At 46.6% G+C, this 12,786-nt stretch overlaps 1 protein-coding gene across 1 annotated transcript; it reads left to right on the top strand.

The window, feature by feature from the left end:
• Positions 1 to 614: 614 nt before the first annotated feature.
• LOC138102803 (uncharacterized) lies at positions 615 to 2,196 on the top strand. The gene is given in 3 exon segments (XM_069000579.1): positions 615 to 1,217; positions 1,219 to 2,031; positions 2,188 to 2,196. Coding segments are annotated over 3 exon segments (1,425 nt in total).
• The last annotated feature ends 10,590 nt before the right edge of the window (positions 2,197 to 12,786 follow it).

Genomic DNA, 12,786 nt, shown 5'->3' with positions numbered 1-12,786 from the left:
TCTTTCTCTCTTGTATTGCATTACTGTGTTGTGGGCACTTAATAAAGGTGCACTGTTTTGATTAAAACCTGAATCTCTTGTGTCCTTTTACACTCTGAGATCGATAAACGAACCATCACGACCCCCGCTTGCATTAGTGGATCGTGACATTAAACTGGTGTCACGGACAGGATCTCTGATAGACAGAAGGGGTTGCAAGGTTGTGTGTAGTCTGTAATAGGGGAAGGACCTTTCGCTCCAGCCGCACCTAGCCCGACACCCCGAAAAGGGTGAGTGGTGTCTAGAAAGCAAGGGGGGGTGACTCGAATTTCCCGCAAACTGCACACGCCTGGGTGAAAAGCACCCCATACTCAGTTGAGGGCTCTGTCTTCAGATTTTTTGCAAAAGATCTCTTAGTGTAAAAGAGGAAACTGTGTTTTTTGCTGCGTGTGCGTGAATTTGGACTGCTTGGTGCAGTGAAGAGACAACCATAAGTAACTTAAGGAGTACCTCCCAAGCAGATTTGGTCTCTTCACCCACCCAGGGAAGCAAAGGGAGACACAGCGAAGCTGTGTGTGTGTCGCAGTGTGTAATTAACTTTTACCTCCCTGTGGTGGTTTTGATACCTTCATAAAATGACTGAAAACCCTAGTGCAAAAGTTAAAGCTGCATTTTATGCTCTGCTAGCAAAACATAATGCCCGGCCCTCTCCAGGAGGGGAAGAATGGGCTCAAAATAACTGGTTTAATTTGGATAATGTGACAGATAGAGTATGTTCTTTACAACATGAGACTAGATTTAAATTTGGCCGAAATAAAACCATAATCTGCTCTGGTTTAGGGGCATGCCTTGCGGCAGCTATAGATCACCACTTAAAGCAATGTACTGAGGAGAAAGCAATCATAGATTCCCTTCAAAACCTAGTGGAGATTTTACAGAAACAATTAGATGAAGAGAAGAATAAAAATCATTTGCTAGAGGCTGCTTTAAAAGAGGACTATTTTAGGAATTCAAAGAATGCTGACTCACCAAAAGAGACAGAGGAAAAGGAAACTCCTCACATTAACCAAATATACTCCCAGAAAGAACTAATGCTAATAAAAAATTGTGGGGAAAACTGCTGCCCTCGTATGAGACCTCTGATTAAAACAGAATATAATTATATCAATGATGAAGATTTTGAACCGCATATCACCACTAAACAAATACCATACACTGCTGTTGAATTGGCTAGATTAAAAAAAGGAGTACGAGCGGCTCCCCCACGAATCTGAGACGGAATATGTTTTCCGAGTGTCCCTCACTGGAGGAGACCAAATTCAATTAACTGAACAGGAGGCCAGTGGATACTGGGGACACGGAGTTTTCTTGACAACAGGAGACAAACGTGGCACATGGTCCCTGACTCAGCGCGCAGCTTTCTGGGCCGGGGGACTCAATCCTTTAGAAAGGGGAGACCCTTTAGCTATAGTTGGTACCCCCGATCAACTTCTAGAAAGCGTCCACAAAGCCGCCTGTCTGCAAATGATCCATGAAAGGAAGTTAACTCCTAGATATGAATCCCCCATGCAATTACCTGTTAAACCTGAACTGATGACCCCTTTAACTCGAGGCCTTCCAGAATCACTCAAACCTACAGCAATTCCCCTTCAAAAAACCATAGCTGCTGTAGGTCCCGTAGAAAGGCTGGATAGATTCCTTGGAAACCTGAGCGACCAAACTGGATCTACTGATCCTGGGTTTACTCCATACTCAACCCCCTCTCAGCCGCCAGGTTCACAATCGAATTCACCTGCTGGTGATGGCAAAGTTTGGACATGGAGTGAGGTTGCAGAAGATCTGATTAATTACAGTAGAAAATATGGACCTATAAAAATCCCAGAGGAAAAATCAGACAAAACAAAAGGTGTCAGGTACATCAGGGCTCCTCATAGCGAAAAGCCAGAAAATGTAAAACAGATCCCTAACCGTCAGCATTGGTGGTTATTAGGCATCAAAAAGGGGGTCCCCAGAGATGTGATGGATGGCTTACCCCTTGATAAATTGAGTAAGGTAGTGTCCAACTGGCACTGTCGAAAACCCATTCTACCGAATCCGTCAATTCAACCCAGTGCACCCCCCCTCCCTCAGAATCTGGGCAGTGAGTCAAAGCAACCTCTCCCTCAAAGTCTGTGCAGTGAGCCAAAACGACCTCTCCCTCAAAACCAGGGAAACTAGACCCTCCGTCTCTTTTCAGTGGGCGAAGAGACGGAGCATGGGTATACCTGAGAAGGCTCACTAAAAATAAAACAGGAGACATAATGATCACAGCTATTACAGGCCCTAAACGGACACCTGTAACTTTTCTGATTGACACTGGAGCACAAATTTCTGCGCTGACAAAGAAAGATGCCCGGAGGTGTGGAATTGTTCCAACAAAGAACCGATATTGTGTTTTAAATGCCTTGGGAATGACAGAATCTATGAATGTGGCCGTAGTCAAGCTCACTTTGCCTGGAGAGGAAAATCAACTGTCTATTAATATGGTGATTGGAGATATCCCAACCAATTTATTAGGGATGAATGCCCTCGTTGGGAGACAGTGGGAGGACTCAGAGGGTCTTCTGTGGTCTTTTGGCACGCCACGTTTTAATATCAGACTGCTCCAAGCCGCACCCTCCCTACCATTCAGCAAAGTAGCTAATGTGAAACAATACCCCCTCCCCCTGGGTGCCAAAGAGGGCATCAAGCCAGTGATACAGGAGCTACGAGAACAAGGAGTAATAGTTAATACTCATTCTCCTTTCAATTCTCCAATGTGGCCAGTGCCAAAGCCTAATGGGAAGTGGAGGCTGACAATAGATTTTCACAGGCTAAATGCCAACACAGACCCTCTTACAGCAGCCATCCCAAATCTGGCAGAATTAATAACATTGATTCAAGAAAAGGCTCATTCAATCATGGCAACTATAGATGTCAAAGAGAGGTTTTTTATGATACCTTTACAGCCAGAAGATATGGACCGTTTTGCTTTCACATGGGAAGGTCAGCAATACACTTTCACTAGGCTTCCCCAAGGGTACAAACATTCTCCTACCCTGGCTCATCACGCTTTGGCCCAAGAGTTAGAAAAAATACCCAAAGCTGACAATGTGGCTGTTTATCAATACATTGATGATATCCTTGTGGGAGGAGATGAAATAGAAGAAGTGAGAGATACCCAACAGAAAATAATCTCCCACTTAGAAAGCCTTGTTTTGCAAATTCCCTCAGAAAAAATCCAAAACCCTTCACATGAAGTGAAATTTTTGGGAATTCGGTGGAAAGGAGGTATGGCATGTATCCCACCTGATACCCTAACCTCTTTGGATCAGATTAAAATGCCTGAATCCAAAAAAGATCTCCAACATGCTTTAGGATTATTAGTATTCTGGAGAAAACACATCCCAGATTTTCCATAATTGCCAGACCTCTTTATAACTTGTTAAGAAAAGGGATAAAATGGGAATGGACTGCTTCTCAAGAAGAAGCATTGCAATTGTTGATTTTTGAAGCAACAGCTCACCAAGCCCTGGGCCCTATTCACCCTACAGATCCTTTTCAGGTGGAATGGAGATTTGCCTCCTCAGGGTTGTCAGTACACATATGGCAGCGGGGTCCTGAGGGTCCAACGAGGCCTGTTGGTTTTTACTCCCATGGTTTCAAAGATGCTGAAAAAAGATACACTACCTGGGAGAAAGGATTGTTTGTGGTTAGCTTAGCTCTCATAGAAGTGGAGAAGATTGCATGACAACAACCAATTGTTTTGAGAGGCCCTTTCAAAGTTATTAAGGCAGTCTCTACTGGGACCCCCCCACCTGACGGGGTGGCCCAGAGGGCCTCAGTAAGGAAGTGGTATGCTCAGATTGAACATTATTGTAGTGTCTTCTCAATAACTGAAGGAGATGTAAAAAACCTGGCAATCCAAGAGACTGAAAACTTGGGTAGCAGCCAAGACAAACCTGCCTCAGTCATTAAAGTAGCCCCTCCTTTTTCCCCCGAACAGTCAGCAAATTCTTGGTTTACAGATGCTTCTGCCAAGCGAGAAGGAAAGGTGTGGAAATACAAGGCTGTAGCCCTCCACACTTCCTCAGGTGAACAAATTATCACAAAGGGGGAAGGCAGCGCCCAAGTTGGCGAGCTGATAGCTGTTTGGAGTGTTTTCCAACGTGAGGCACAGAATACTTCTCTTGTCTGTATCTACACCGATTCCTATGCTGTGTTTAAGGGATGTAATGAGTGGCTTCCCTTTTGGCAGCAAAATGACTGGGAAGTTAACAGAATCCCAGTATGGCAAAAGGAAAAGTGGCAAGAAATTCTAAATATTGCAAGTCAAGGGAATTTTGCCATGGGGTGGGTAGCCTCTCACCAGACAGATGCAAATCCAGCAGGAGAGTGGAACAATAAAGCTGATGAATTAGCAAGACTAAGTCCTTTGAAAAAGGATCAGATTACAGAGGACTGGGAGCACTTATTAGAATGGTTGCATGTAAAAATTGAAGGGATTAAATGGACTTTCCACACCCCTTACTACCCTCAAGCTAATGGGATTTTAGAAAGGACCAATGGTCTCTTGAAACGACTTCTGAAACCACAGGAGGGAAATTGGGATGTTTGGCTATGGGAAGCTGTGAAAGGTGTGAATGATAGATGGGGTGTAAACGGGTGTCCCAAAATCACTGCCTTTTGCCCAACAGCTCCAAGCATAATTCCTTCACTACAGGGACCTAATGATCCTAAGAATCCTGCACATTACCCTGGACAACCTGTTTTGGTAGACCTCCCTACTGTAGGAGAAGTACCACTAGTGCTGAAAACCCCTCTGAATAAATGTGCATGGGTAGCCTCTGATGCCCTAGGGAGAGAGCATTGGATACATACACGCTGGATAATTCCATCATTCCAATTGTCTGCCTTTGGTGGCAGACTCTGTTGTGTTTGCTTTTCACAGAAGAACTCCGAGGGACATGAAGAATCCGGCATGGTCCCTCAAACAAGTCAAATTGCTGATGTAAAACAATGTCTCAGAAGTTCAGCCAGCTTGTTCACCTTTTCTGCAAACTTCCTTTGAGGGGTGGACAACCTGGTTGCGAAAGCGGAACCCTTCTAAGAAACAAATGCAAAGAGACATAACCGGTGTTGTGGGAACAGGATTGGGAATCTTAAATAGTATTGATTCAGAAGTACTAATGAATAAATTGGCTGCCACAACTACAGATTTGACTAAAATACAACAACCACTGCAGTCGTCCCTATTAGCCTTGGGAAGCCATCAGTGGCTGTTATCAAACATATTACCAAATTGGGAAAAGGTAAATGTGAACGACCACAAATTGATAATTGACGCACTCAATGCTACACAAAATAGCATTTCTTTGGCTCTCAGCTGCATCCAGGCTCAATTATGGAAGCAGTCAGTTGCTGCCTCAATTATAAGAGAAGGCGAAGAAGGCACTTTTCCTAATGAAATTCGGAAAATAATCTGGGACAGCGCCACTGATTTTGAAAGAGAATTCCAATCCTGCTGGAACTTAGTAAATTTTACCTATGATCCCGTCACAAACACAGCCACAGTCTTTGTACTAACCATACGTAATGCTTCAGTGCATTTGATATTCCCTGTCATTGCATTAGGGCTGAACCATGATGGAGCTGTTCTCTATTCTTTCGAGCATAGAGAATGGGCCGGTCAAATTGGTGAGAAGTGGCAAACTGTTAATTTAGAAACTTGTATTGTCCGAGAACAACAAGGGTTCATCTGTGAAAGTAATGCAATTAGAGCTCAAGACATTTGTTTAGATACAGAACAAAATATCTGTCATTTTGAAATTCATCCTAACGAGATTCCTGAAACAGTGCTTGTCTATATAGGTAATGGATGTGCATGCTTAAGAACTGCTTGTGATAAAGTATTTGTAGAAAATTTAGTAGTAGATACTAAAAATCATTCAAATTTTTGTGTTTGTAACTTTACTAAAATCATAGGATGTGGTTTTTCATATTTAGCCCCAGTTACTTCTGTTCAAGGGAAAGGTTCCTTCCACGCATCACGCCACCGACACCACATGAAGCAAATGGATTGCTCTCATCACACAGCGTGCCCATATTGGAAACCCGAATTGCCCTGGGATTCTGGAAATTATAACAAACTGGCTCCACTGGATTTCCAGAGGACAGGAGCTATACAGCCACGGCTGGACTTTCTGAGGAAGAGCAGACCCCTTCTACTATAGGATCACCACTTCAGAGGATTGCAGCCACCATTCCACCAGACTGCTACCACTACCCTGCCTAACAGGGACTCAGGTTGTATCTTGACTCTGTCAGTGTTTTCTTTTACTTTCTGTTCCTTTTCTTTAATTTCCATTAAATTGTTATTCTGACTTGGTGCCTCTCACTGGTTTGTTTTCAAACTAGTACATAATTTGGCACCCAACGTCGGGGCCTGCTCTGAGAGAAAGTCAGAATTACAATTTTGTATTCACCATGGTGCTCAGCTTGTCTGCATGGGTACTGTATCTTGCTCTCTATATCTTTCCTCACATGGGGAACTACCTGCATGTAGTATTACTCCTGTTAAAACCAGGGAATGGTGTGAGAAGTGCTTTAATGGTTTATTATGTCTATAGCATAATAACCTGCTTGGCAATGAATGCCATTCGGAAAATATACTCAGTTTTGTTTGGCTGTCCTAGTCTGGGCTCCTATGTCTGGGATCTCCTCAACAATCGCACCCAGCCCCTGGTGGGAGGAGTAGAGAGTGGTTTCTTCCAGCCTTTCAGGCCAGGCACAGCAGTTTTTGAAAATATTGAACTCCCTCTGGATGTCAAAGAGAGCATAAACTTGCTGTCAGTTCTGCTTTGTCTTCTCTGTACAGCCTGCACCATGTACACCATGCTCAGAATCAGAGCTATGGCACAGCATCCTCAGGATGAGGGAGGGAAGAAGAGCAGAGCAACAAACACCATGTCTGCACAGACTGTCACAGAGAAGAAAGAAACCAAATGCAAAACAACAGCATCCATGTCTACGCAGACTGACACAAAGGAAAAAGGAACCAAACGCAAAGCAACAGTGTCCATCTCTACGCAGACTGGCACAGAGGAGAAAGAAACCAAATGCAAAACAACAGCATCCATGTCTACGCAGACTGACACAGAGGAGAAAGAAGCCAGACGCAAGACAACAGCGCCCATGTCTACTCAGTCTGACACAGAGGAGAAAGGAACCAAAAGCACTGTCAGCATCCCCACGCAAACCATCACTGAACCAGAACAGCCTAAACCGATTGCAGTTGCCCCCGTTCAGAAGAAGAAATCTAAAAGCAAGTCAGTCCCCATAGTGACTGACGAGGATGCAGCAGGACCTTCGCACCCAGCAGAAGAGGCAGAGCCAGAGATCATCACTTGGTCGCTATCCCTGGGTGAGCTGCGTGACCTGCGGAGGGAATTCACCCGCCAGACAAATGAGTCCATCCTGACCTGGCTGCTCCTCATTTGGGACGCTGCAGACAATGACACCATTCTGGACGGAAGTGAGGCCAGGCAGCTGGGATCTCTGTCCCGGGATGTGGTCATTGACCAGGGGATCGGGAGAACCCAAGAAACTCTCAGCCTCTGGCGGCAACTGCTTACAAGTGTAAGGGACAGGTACCTTTGTAAAGAAGACCTCCAGGTGCACCAAGGAAAATGGAGCCCAATGGAACAAGGTATCCGGTGCCTGAGGGAATTGGCTGTGCTGGAGATCATTTTCTCAGAAGATGAGAGATTTCCTAAGAGCCCAGATGGTGTCCAGTGCACGTCACAGATGTGGTTGAGGTTCGCACGCCTTGGACCAGAGATATACTCCCGCTACCTGGCAACGCTGCAATGGAGGGAAGGTGAGGACAGGGTGGGCGTCTTGGTGAACAAGCTGAGGATTTACGAGGACACCGTCACAGCCCTGTTTCGCACCCATGTCTCATCGGTGGAAACAAGTCTTTTGGCTGAGCAAGTCTGGAGCTTGGTTGAAGAAGGCCATCAGAAATTGAAAAAGGAACTTAAGGAAGAGATTTATCACATCTCGCCAGAACCAACAAGAGTCTCTGCCATTAGGAGCCGGCGCCCCCAACCAGGGAGAGAGGATACACCCCACGAGGTAATCTCTGGTTTTTCCTTCAGGAACATGGAGAAGACATGAGTAAGTGGCATGGAAAACCCACCTCCTCCTTAGCAGCCAGGGTACGTGAACTAAAAAGAGGGACAACTACCACAAGAAGCGCATCTAGAGTCAACATTGCTCCGGTCTCTCACACACAGAACTCCAGACGATACCAGAATGATAGTATGACTGATCCTCTTGAAGGGACCTCAGGAACATATTCACCGGAAGGGAGCAACATGCACCAGAACCAGGAATAGAGGGGCCCTGCCTCTAGCCAGGTAGAGGAAAGGGATAATTGGGTCTTTTGGACTGTGTGGGTCCGATGGCCTGGCGCATCTGAGCCACAAAAATACACGGCTTTGGTTGACACAGGCGCTCAATGTACTCTGATGCCATCAAGGTATGTGGGAACAGAACCCATTTCTATTTCTGGGGTGACAGGAGGATCCCAGCAGCTGACTGTACTGGAAGCTGAAGTGAGTTTAACTGGGAACGAGTGGCAGAAACACCCCATCGTGACTGGCCCAGAGGCCCCGTGCATTCTCGGCTTAGACTATCTCAGAAATGGATATTTCAAGGACCCAAAAGGACATCGTTGGGCTTTTGGGATAGCTGCTGTGGAGACAGAAGATATCAGACAGCTGAGTACATTGCCTGGCCTCTCAGATGACCCGTCTGCTGTGGGACTGCTAAGAGTTGAAGAACAACAGGTACCAATCGCCACAGCAACAGTGCACCGTCGGCAATACCGCACCGACAGAGACTCTGTGGTTCCCGTCCATGAGATAATTCGTAAACTGGAGAGCCAAGGGGTGGTCAGCAAGGCCCATTCACCTTTCAACAGCCCTATATGGCCAGTGCGTAAGTCCAACGGAGAATGGAGACTGACAGTGGATTACCGTGGCCTGAATGAAGTCACACCACCATTGAGTGCTGCTGTGCCGGACATGTTGGAACTTCAGTACGAGCTGGAGTCCAAAGCAGCAAAGTGGTACTCCACTATTGACATTGCCAATGCCTTCTTCTCCATTCCTTTGGCAGCAGAATGCAGGCCCCAGTTTGCTTTCACCTGGAGGGGTGTGCAATACACCTGGAACCAACTGCCCCAGGGGTGGAAGCACAGTCCCACCATTTGCCATGGACTGATCCAGACTGCACTGGAAAAGGGTGAGGCCCCAGAACATCTGCAATACATCGACGACATCATCGTGTGGGGAAACACAGCAGCAGAAGTTTTTGAGAAAGGAGAGAAAATCATCCAGATTCTCCTGGAAGCTGGCTTTGCCATCAAAAGGAGCAAAGTCAAGGGACCTGCCCGAGAGATCCAGTTCCTGGGAGTAAAGTGGCAAGATGGACGACGTCAGATTCCCACCGAGGTCATCAACAAGATCACTGCGATGTCTCCACCGACCAGCAAGAAGGAAACACAAGCTTTCCTAGGCGCCCTAGGTTTTTGGAGAATGCACATTCCTGAGTACAGCCAGATTGTGAGCCCTCTCTACCTGGTTACCCGAAAGAAGAACGATTTCCACTGGGGCCCTGAACAGCAGCAAGCCTTCGCCCAGATCAAACAGGAAATCGCTCATGCGGTAGCCCTTGGCCCAGTCAGGACAGGACCAGAGGTAAAGAACGTGCTCTACTCTGCAGCCGGGAGCCATGGTCTGTCCTGGAGCCTCTGGCAGAAGGTGCCTGGTGAGACTCGTGGCCGACCACTGGGATTCTGGAGCCGAAGCTACAGAGGATCTGAAGCCAACTACACTCCCACAGAGAAGGAAATCTTGGCCGCCTATGAAGGAATCCAAACTGCCTCAGAGGTAATCGGCACAGAGGCACAACTCCTCCTGGCACCCGGACTACCAGTGCTGGGGTGGATGTTCAAGGGAAAGGCTCCTTCCACGCATCACGCCACCGACACCACATGGAACAAATGGATTGCTCTCATCACACACCGTGCCCATATTGGAAACCCGAATTGCCCTGGGATTCTGGAAATTATAACAAACTGGCTCCACTGGATTTCCAGAGGACAGGAGCTATACAGCCACGGCTGGACTTTCTGAGGAAGAGCAGACCCCTTCTACTATAGGATCACCACTTCAGAGGATTGCAGCCACCATTCCACCAGACTGATACCACTACCCTGCCTAATAGGGACTCAGGTTGTATCTTGACTCTGTCAGTGTTTTCTTTTACTTTCTTTTCCTTTTCTTTAATTTCCATTAAATTGTTATTCTGACTTGGTGCCTCCCACTGGTTTGTTTTCAAACTAGTACAACTTCTTATCACCTTTTACAGTGCAATTACACACTGATCCACCATTTATTGCCTAGCCCCATTGGGATGAACCTTACTTTGGTAAAGCAATTGTTGCTTCACCAAGATTTAATTGAAATTTTGGAAAAGATCAAGAAAAATGGACAGAAAACCTTGGTAACAGTTCATCACAATGTGAAAGAAATACATTGTGTTCTAGAAAGAGTAAAGAAAGATGCTGAACACAGGTGGTGGGATACTCTTTTTGGGTGGTCACCTAATGCAACCGGGGGCTTGTAACGACAAGCCCTGGTGTGCCCTCAGGCAGAGGGGATGCAGCGTTAGCCTCCACAGCGTCCTCGCTGGACGGCTCAGTGGAATCAGCGTGAGATGGGTGCGTGCGCTGGCTCCTCCTCAGAGGAAGCACGTCGGGCAGCCGATGATCAGGCTCGCGTTTGCCCAGAGGCAAAGAAGGCGGGAGGGGCTTCTGGTGTGAGTTCCAACAGGTTTATTTGCAGGAGGGACCAGGGACCAGCAAAAGCCTTGAGGAGATGCAGGCTAGCCCCTTTATGGCGGGGTGGAGTAAGGCAGGGAAAGAGAAAACAACCAATGGGGTACAAGCAGAGGGGAGGATACAATTTTTCAGAACAAATGGGGAAAACAGGGAGGCAGGAGTCATAACAGGGAACCAATTAATAACTAAAAAAGGGAGAACTTTCTGGAACAGGGGGAGGTAATTTAGGATTGGGAGCCACCTAGGGGGAGGTAACCTAGACCTCAGTGATCTCTTCTGGTGGCTGACATTTGATGGTTTCAGCCCGAGAGCAGGCTGACCCACCCCAACATCTCCCCCTTCTTTATTACATTGAAATGAGGGGAAAGGCTTGAGGGATTTCAAAATCAAACACTTAAAAATGGGAAGGGCTAATAAAATTAACAACTTCATGAAGAAACCCCATACAATGTCCTTGATAATTGAAGGAATCCGGCTACTGGAGCTCCCAGTGTACAGGAGGAGCTGCAGCAGCAGGTGAGACAGCAGCATGTAGGATGTCATCACGCAGTCATGGGAGATAACTTTAGGGACAGTGTAACATAAATAAAATTAATACAAATACAATTAACTTAAATAACAATGGCTCCCTTGGACTCCCCCTCTTTCAAAACAAAGGGCCACTTAGGGGAGGGAAACACAGAGAAGGTGGGAAAGGGAATGTTTGTCTTTGCAGCCTGGGAGGAGAATTTCTTGTTTATTCAGGAGGTCGTGTTTCTCCTCCTTTTCCAGGCTGTGGCAGCTTCTTTCCTTTGCTTGGCAGCTGCAGGTGGTTTCAAAAAGGGTTTGATCCACTTCCCAGGGATCCATCTTGGACCCTCTGGGGTGGAAACACACCCATAGCCTCTACCCTGGGTGACTAGGGGGTACGGGCCAAGTATCTGTAAAGTGTCAGGGTCCTTTATTAGGACCTCAGGTCTTTCAGTCAGTTTATGTTTGACAGAGTTTGTGAAGTGTCTCAGGATGGGAGTATCCGGTTCCTCATAGGAACAGTTTAAAAAGTTCAAAGTGAACAACGCTTTGGACAGTCTTATGATGGGGGCAGTGATCTCATTGCCACCCTTTTGTTGTTCTAGCAGTCTTTTTAGTGTCTGATGTTTCCTCTCCACGATGGCTTGGCCTGTGGGTGAGTGAGGGATGCCAGTGATGTGATCCACACCCCACTCGCTCATGAATCTGTTTAACTCTGCAGAGGTGTACGCAGGGCCATTGTCTGTTTTTAATTTATTTGGTGTCCCCAACACAGCAAAGGCCTGTACCAGGTGGTTGATGACATTTTTGTCCCTCTCCCCATGGTGGGCTGAGGCAAAGGTCGTGCCAGAAAAGGTATCCACAGAAACATGAATATATTTCTGGCGGCCAAATTGGGGGAAGGGGGTGACATCTGTTTGCCATACCTCACAACTGCCTAGGCCTCAGGGGTTAACCCCTTGGCCTAAGGATGGAAGCTGATGTTTCTGGCAGTTGGGGCATGTTGCCACAATGGCTTTCGCCTGGTCTCTAGTGAGGTGGAACATTCAGATGAGAGCGGGAGCATTCTGATGGAACATTGCATGGCTCAGCTGGGCTTACTGGAATCTGTTAGGCAGATTCACTAACTCGATGGGCATAGCTAGGGCATCTGCTCTCCTGTTCCCTTCGGCAATTAATCCTGGCAGGTCAGTGTGTGACCTCACATGCATTATGTAAAAGGGTTGCTTTTGGTGGGAGACAATTTGGATTAGCTTTGAAAGCAATTTATAGATTTTTTTGGATTTGCCACCTCTCTGAGCGATGCTCTTTCTGCTCTGGACACCACTCCTGCTACATATGCGGAATCTGTTACCAAATTAAAAGGTTCG

This window comes from Aphelocoma coerulescens, assembly GCF_041296385.1.
Source record: "Aphelocoma coerulescens isolate FSJ_1873_10779 chromosome W unlocalized genomic scaffold, UR_Acoe_1.0 ChrW_unloc_scaf_2, whole genome shotgun sequence".
NCBI lineage: Eukaryota > Metazoa > Chordata > Aves > Passeriformes > Corvidae > Aphelocoma > Aphelocoma coerulescens.
This window is presented reverse-complemented; position numbering and strand designations above follow the sequence as displayed.